The 8456-nt window shown below is 46.3% G+C and overlaps 1 protein-coding gene across 1 annotated transcript; it reads left to right on the forward strand.

Annotated features, from left to right (window-relative positions):
- The first annotated feature begins 5688 nt into the window (after positions 1-5688).
- On the forward strand, positions 5689-6132 carry LOC140216543 (uncharacterized). Its single transcript, XM_072286909.1, has one exon. It carries the CDS (start codon positions 5689-5691, stop codon positions 6130-6132), a length of 444 nt encoding a protein of 147 aa, XP_072143010.1.
- Positions 6133-8456: the final 2324 nt, after the last annotated feature.

An 8456-nucleotide genomic window follows, 5' to 3' on the forward strand; every position in this document is an offset into this window, starting at 1 on the left:
CCATCAACTGTGGTAGGGATACTAGCAGATTACCGTTGGCGCCACAGACCACGAACAAACCGCGTTCGTCACACCAGGTAAACTTTAACTGCAGATGATTATGCCTTTTGGATTGTGTAATGGCCCCGAAACCTTTGCCCAGCTGATGGATTCTCTCCTCAGAGGCTATAAGGGGTCTACTTGTCTTTCTAGATGACGCGATTGTCTTTTCACCTACTTTTAAAAACCACCTGAACTGCCTGTCGGCCATTGTCATTGTGTTTAGCCATGCTGCACTGCAACATAACTGCTCTAAGCGTCGTTTCGCTCGACGTCACATGGCCTTTCTCGGTCACCTTGTTTACGCTACTGGTGTCCAGCCTGACCACAACAAGGTGTGTGCCGTCCAAGACTTTCCTGTTCCTCGTTCAGTCAGAAATGTCCAGAGCGTTGTCGGCTTATGGTTTTACTTCCACCGCTCTGTCACAAATTTTGCGGACATTGGCCGGCTGCTTACAGATCTACTCAAGAAGGATGTCTCTTTTTCGTAGGGTCATGAGCAAAATTGTTTTCACCACCCTGGCCAGTTAACTTACATTGTAGCACACACCGACGTCGCTACGCGCGTACGCTAAAGGTCGGCGCTCTCGGTCGGCACTGCAAAATATGACGAAAATAAATTTGGGTGACGCATGCAAGCAGCTCAAGCGCGGCGCGCGCTAGTCCGTTATAAGTGCATGCTCCGCTGGTCCTCTTGCTGTGGCGCTCTTCTGAAACCTCTCGATGCGTGACTTTGGTAAATTTGGACAGAATACGAGATGACCCACCACATTGCCCTACCGGCCTCGGGCAGCCTGACGCTACCTCCCGCCCACATATCGTTGCAGCTCTACAGCTTCGCCTGTCCTCGTTGTGGCGCAAGGACCCAGAAGTTTGATTCCCCCTGATCGAAGCCTCCTTCGATCTTCACCACATCACCTCGGATACTTCTCTGTGTCGCCACTTACTTGCCAACCTGTCTCCTAAGGTTCTAATGTATAATAAGTCTCTGGTTTCTCCTGCGTATAAACACTTTATTGGATTTAGGTATTTATAAAATACTGCGGACTCACGGTCCAAGCAGGGTGGTCGATACAAATACAAAAGAAATGCAAAAGAAACAGGAACGAAAAGAAAGCAACAATAATACAGGCTGAGAACGGTTATTGCACTGTTTGGTCACTTGCTTTGATAAGGTAGTTCAATTCACTAACGGTTCTCGGGAAATAAGAAAACTCAAATAGGTCGGTGCGTGCAAAATATGGGGTAAGGGCGTTTTTATTGTGGTGTCGGGTGGGCCTGCTAGTTAAGGGTGACAAATATGTTGATGCATCTAGCGCTAGTTTTTTTTTCAAGAGTTGGGAAAGAAATTGTAATCTAAATTTTTGCCTTCGTACCTGTAATAGGGGAACACCATTTTCTTGCATTAAATCAGAAGGTGAGTCTAATAGAGAAAATTTATTAAAAATATTAAATTTATTAATATTAAAAAATCAAAAATTATTACCTAATGGCCTTTCTCTGAATACGTTCACGAGAATCAACGTTGCGCTTAGTATGAGGATCCAATGTAATGCATGCACATTTCAGTCTTAGCCGCACAAGAGCAATATAGCAAAGCTGCTTAACATTAGTGGGAGCAGTTTTAAGTTTATGTTTAAGGACACAAAGCTTCCAGAAGGCGGATGAACAAACATTATCAATATGAGGATTCCAAGACACGTTTGAAGTAAGTGTTACACCGAGATATTATAGCAACTTACTTCTTGTAATAGTGAAGACCATAATATGAATGTATATGAGAGCGAATTTTTTTTTTTGGCGAGTTACTGGAAGGGAGACACATTTGCTCGTGTTAAGGGTCATTTCCCATTTTACACACCATTGATGTATATTGCCTAGACTAGTGTTGAGATCGTTGTAATCGTTGGTGGAACGAATTTCTTTAAACAAAACACATTCATCAGCAAATAATCTTATTTCTACACCAGGGCGAACATCAACAATATCATCAATATACAATATAAAGAGCAAAGGGCCTAACACGCTGTCCTGAGGTACACCGGATGTGACCGGAAGGCAGTCCGAGTGTTGACCCGCTACATCAACGTATTGTTTGAGATTACTCAAGTAGGCTGAAATGCAGACAAGAAGTATTTGTGCAAAGCCTACTGTTTCAAGTGCGAAAAGGAGTTTACTATGAGGAACTTTATCGAAGGCTTTGCAAAAATTTAAGAAAAGCATATGTATCCTACCGTGTCTATCGAAGGTCAATGCCAGAGAATGAAATAATGTGACGAGTTGAGGTACGGTTGATAATCCTATCCGAAATCCATGCTGATATTTGGTCAATATGCAGCGTTCCTCGAGGAAGTTCGTTATACTAGTAGCTATAAATATGTTCAATAATTTTACAGCATTGCGAAGTTAGTGAAATAGGACGGCAATTTCCTAGTGTCAGGTGGTCTCCCTATTTAAATATGGGTACAATTTGGGCTGTCCTCCAATCACTGGGTAGTTGTGAAGTCAGCAAAGAAGTGCGAAAAATAATAACAAGAAATTTAACAAGAGGTAAAACATATCGTCGCAGAAATGCGTTCGGTATGTTGCCAGGACCACACGATGTTATTGCTTTCAGATTTAGTGACATAGATACCACACCAGGATAAGAAATGAAGGGTGCATCTGCATGTGAAAGGACTGTCGTGTTACATGCACAGTTTGAGCGGGAAGTGCTAAACACGCTCTGGAAGTATTCATTGAAATGCTCGGCAATGGCTCTCTGATCCGTTACGTTAATTCCGTCGACTGACATATGTGATGCCAGTTTTTTCTAGTCGCCGATGTAGTTCCAGATTTTACTGGGGTAATTTTTGATAAAGTTGGGCAAGGAAGTGCTGAAGTAATACTCTCTCGAGCTGCGCACAGATTGAGCAAGATTGTTCTGCGCATCACATATAAAATCCGCTGGTGCCTGTTGTTTTTTTAATCGGCTAACTTTGCGTTTCATCTGAATAATGGTGCGAATTATCCAAGATGTTTGCTTAATCTTTTTGGACTTGGTTGGAACAAAGTTATCTAAGCAGAAACGACACATTTCTTTGAATCGTGTCCACAGTGTGCAGACATCAGCATCATCAAAATCGCTAAGACATGATTCCATTTGTTCAATTATATGTACACCATTAGCCCTAGAGAAGTCTTTAAAATGACAAATTAATGGATTTTCATGGCTGGTTACTGGAACAAGAGCAAAGGTAACGCATACGAAGTTGTGATCAGAGAGACCTTGTCCTACTTCCACAGTGTGTTGATAGAAATTGCGGTTAACAAACACAAGATCGAATATTGAGGTGTAATCGCCCTGTACTCGCGTTGGTACTTGTAACAGGTCATGCATAAGCATGATGTCAAAAACTATGATAACATGTTTTGATGCCTTAATGCTAGCGTCAAGGCGCTCCCAGTCTACACCCGGTAAGTTCAAGTCACGATTTAGTAAGAACTTCTTATTTTCAAACTTAGCCATGTAATTCTTCAGTGTGCTTAGGTATTCTGGGGCGGCATCTGGTGGCCTGTACAGCCCAAATACAATTAGACTGTGACCCCAGCAAGTTCCCTTAATACATATGCATTCTATTTCGTCAACATCTTCCATTAAAGCAGCTTCGATACAGCTTTTAACTAAGACTGCTACACCTCCTCCCTTAGTGCGCCTGTCTTTACGAAAGACAGTGCAGGATGGAGGGAAGGCATCATCATCGTGCAACCAAATCTCAGTAACAACAGTGATGTGTGGATCATGTTGCAGCAGAAGGATTTCGAAAGCTTCAGTTTTATTTATAATGCTTCGGATATTAATATTTAGTAGCCTTAAATGCTTGTTACAAGGTGCTAGGGTAGGTCATGTGCGTGGCTTGGTCGAATGTCGCTCTCCTGCCTTTACTCGCCTGTCTTGCGATTTACCCCAATAAACTGTTTCTTTATCAACTATAAGCCTCTCATGAACTAAGATTACTTTGCTTCCTTGCTGCTTTTCGTTCTTAGCACTATCCCACAGCAACTTCCGTTTCTTTAGCGTCAACTGTGAATAGTCATTTTGAATAGGCACTTTTAATCCCTTGACTTCTTTTTGGTATTTTGTAATATTACTTTCTTTTCATTTAAATTGTGAATGTGTATGATGATGTGCCTCTTACCGGACTGTTTTCCTAGTTGGTGAATGCGTCCGATGGAATCACATTTCGCGCCAAGCGTTTCTGTAAATAATCCTTTCGCTACTTTTTCCTTCAAGGTTGCATTGGTTTCCTCAGGGCTTTCGGGAATTCCGTGAATAATCAAATTTGACCGTCTGCTGCAATCTTCGAGGTCGGCAAGTGTTTTTGGTTTGAAAGTTAACAATGCGTTCGAGTGAATGCAACGTATCTTCCACTTTGTCGTCAGGAACAGGAGCACATCGTTCTTGGGAATCTTTTTGCGCTGTAATGAAGTCATGCACCATATTTTCAATTCAGTAAAGTGCTTCTTGAGTTCAAGAACCTCATCATGCAGCTTGGCTTGGCCCTTTAGCATTTCTTCATAGAGTTCTTTTTGCGTGGGGCAAGGGTTAGTTATCACATCACCACATACAATTAAACGACGAGCAAGAAAACATTCATATGCTATATTCCGACAACGCCAAGGGCACGGCAGGACTACAGTACTACGATAGTCGCTACGAAATGAACTTGCGTTGGGAGTAACCTGCACAAAGCAGAACAAATTCATGAGTGCCATGGTCGTGGTGGGTCCGCCGTGCCCATGAAAATCGAAGGTGTGCTGTGCTCTTTTTATAGCGGTGTCCATCGATGAAGTGGCGCCTCGCTGAACACTGGTAGCTGCCCATGGGCGGCCTCAGGCGCTGCGCGTAGTTTCTTGCGCAGTCGTTGTAGCCATATCGCAGAGTGATAGTGACTCCTGATGATGGCTCATTGGCAGTTCTATGGCCCGCTGGTCTGCATTGGCGAGACAAAGTTTGCTGGTTCGCATATGGCCGGCAGTTGTGACTGTGGCAAATCTGAGAACGGCCTGCACAACGCAGAACAAATTCGTGAGTGCCATGGTCGTGCCGGGTGCGCCGTGCCCAGTACGTCGCACGTGAACTTTGTCAACAAGCGTATATATCGGAGTTCACTACGGATATCCGGCATATTAAAGGCACCGGAAACGAGTCAGCTGATGCACTCTGCTGCATCACCTCCCTCGGCACCTCTACATCAACTGAGGACTTGGAACGTCTAGCTCGGGCGCACGTGGAAGACCCTGAGCTGCAAGTGCTGCGTGACCATCCCCGTTCCCTCTATCTACAACAACTTGTTTCTCATCCATTTGTGTCTGGCTCACTCTCGTGTCACATGTCAGAGGCTGGACCTAGACCCTTCATCCCAGCTGCCTTCTGTCGTGCCATTCCGGCATCCATGCCCTGCAGCGCCTCGTTCACAGCGCTACGTCTGGCCAGGCCTTAACACCGACGTTCACCAGTTCGTACCTCGAGTTCCAGACTGCCAAAGTGACCCACCACATGTAGACTTCCGCGCATCTTTCTTGCCACCTGTTTGTCGCTTTGACCACTTCTACCTTTATTTGGTTGGATTACTTCCTCCCTCTCATGACTGCCGGTACATTCTAACAATGACTTACTGCTTCACCCGTTGTCCCGATGCCGCGCCCATTCCGGACCTCACTGCGGAAACGGTCTCTAAAACCTTCGTTGCAGATTCAGTTTCTCGCTTCGGCTGCCTCAGCATCGTAACCACTGTTCGCGGCCGGCAATTTGACTGTACCTTCTGCACTTCCCTCAAACACGTACTCGACGCTAACTACTGCCGTACCTCTGCATACCATCCCTTTGCCAACGACATGGCTGAGAGGCTGTACCGCCCACACAAGGCTGCACTCACTGCGCGCCTGGATCGAGAGCGCTGGGTCGACCACCTTCCTATGGGGCTTCTCGGCCTACGCGCTGTCCTTCGTCGCGACCTTGACGGTTGTCCGGCCAAACTCGTCTATGGTGCACCGCTGCGACTTTCTGGCGACTTCTTCATTCCTTCAGACCTCTCTCCTCCGCCGCTGTAATACCTTAAATGCCTACATGACTACATTCAGCAACTGCGCCCCGGCCCGCCTCAACCTTCGGACCACAGCTTCTTTGTGCATCCGAACCTTGCGTCTTTGACGCACGTTTTTCACGGAGAAGATGCTGTAAATACACCTCCTGCACCCTCCTACGTTTTGTGACAACTTCAGCGCCCAGTTTGGCGCATTTTGACCGGTCGGCCCCTACAGGAGTTCTCACCGACGCTAGTAGCTACGGCATAGGTGCAGTCCTCGCCCAACGCCAGAGTGACCAAGAACGTGTCATTGCATGCGCGAGCCGCCTTCTGTCATCGTCGGAGTGAACTTTTTCGATGCCTCGCTTTGTTCTGCGCAGTGCGAAAATTTTGCCCATATCTATATGACCGCGCCTTATATGTCGTCATAGACTACCACGCCCTTTGCTGGCTTTCGTCACTGAAGGATTCTCCAGGAAAGCTTGATCGCTGGTCGTCGCAACTCTAGGAGTCCACCTTCGGCGCTCTGTACAAGTCTGGCCGGATGCCTCAAGGTGCTAGCTGTTTACACGCTACCCTTACGACACTCCCGACTCCGCTGAGCATGATACCGATGACATTGTCATGGCAATTTCAGACCTGATGGACATTCGCACCGAACAGAAAAGCGACGAGACGCTACGATCGATAATCTAACCCCTCCATTCCGGTCAGCCCGATCCATCGCTCCTACCGTTTGACCTTCACAACGATATTCTTTACCTTCGTAGTACCTATCTAAAGGGCCCGGAGCTTCTTTTTGTTCTTCCCAAGCAACTTCGTCGTGCTACTGTTTTCGAAGAACTCCACGATGCCCGAACCACCGGTCTTCTTGGAATATCCCGCAGATATGACCGCGGCCGGCTCCGGTTTTTCTGGACTAGTCTGTGCCGATCTGTTCGACGCTAAGTTGCTTCGTGTGACCTTCGTCAGTGACGTAAATGTCCTCAGTGTTGCCTGCAGGTCTCGTGCAGGCCACCGATATACCCAAGAAGATATTAAACCATATTCGTCTTGACCTCATGGGCCCATTCCCGACGTCTAGCTCGAGGAACAAGGGGGTAGGTGCGACCTAGTACGCTACGTGGTATGCTATCACGCGAGCTTGGCCGACTAGTTGTGTCACAGACGTCACCTATTCCCTACTTCATGACATTGTCCTTCATCATGGTGGCCCTTGGCAATTGCTCACTGACCGAGGCTACCACTTCCTGTCCCATGTCATCAATGAACGTCTTCGCTCCCATTCTGGGGAGCACAAGCTCAATAGTGCATACCACCCGCCGACCAGCGTGCTCACTGAGAGGCTGAACCGCACTTTTATCGATTTGCTGGCAATGTAGGTGTCTGACAATCATAGTAACTGCAGCAGCACTTTGCCATACGTCACGTTCGCGTACAAGTAATCCCATCTCGATACCACCGGTTTTGCGCCACTTTACCTACTGTTTGGTCACCACCCAGCATTGCCTTCTGACACGGCGCTACCTGCTGTTGTACAAGATGGTACAAAGTATGGCCGCGGTGCTAACGCGCGAGACCATCTCGCACGTTAGATCGCTCAAAAGCGACTATCCAACTCGCAATTATTTCAATAGGACCGCTTTGACCGCAGCCAGCGTTTGAGACCTCTGCTTTTCTGCGGGATCTGTTGTACGTGTCTGGACTCCAGCTCGTCGTGTAGGTCTTTCCGAAAAGCGTTTCTCGCGTTAGACCTGACCTAACAAGGTTGTAAGGCAATTTAGTGACGTTAGCTATGAGATCGCGCCATTGCACAGTTCAGCACCATCTACCCTGTCATATCGAGACGTACTTTTCCGCCGCCTCCTCATTGCGCAATCAGTCATTTTGAAAGGGCCGTTATTATTCTTTATGCTGAGCAAACATGTCTTCACCACCACTCTTCTTCGATTTCACTGCTTGTAACAGGTCTGCTAAAGACAACATTTTATTGTTAATCGGTGAATTTCTTAATTAGAGTTTCCATTATCATTTCTCAGCCGGGTAATTTCTGTATGCTTTAGGAGCCGACCTCCAAAATGGAAACGCACGAAATATCACATGACTGTTTATTAAGGCCGGGTAAACTTAAAGTGAAGCAACTGAAACATAGGAGGTAGTATACCATCACCATGGAACGAACAGTTGCGCCGATTGCTATATAGTCATGGAAAAATTTGTTTCAATTTTCTCAAATTTAATATTACTTTTTACTTTACATAAAGAAAGACGCAGTTTATTTCAGGTTTCATTTTACACTTGCTCACACACTCCTATGTGCCACGGGCTCTTGTTACGCCTAACGTGCTG

This window comes from Dermacentor andersoni, chromosome 3, assembly GCF_023375885.2.
Source record: "Dermacentor andersoni chromosome 3, qqDerAnde1_hic_scaffold, whole genome shotgun sequence".
NCBI lineage: Eukaryota > Metazoa > Arthropoda > Arachnida > Ixodida > Ixodidae > Dermacentor > Dermacentor andersoni.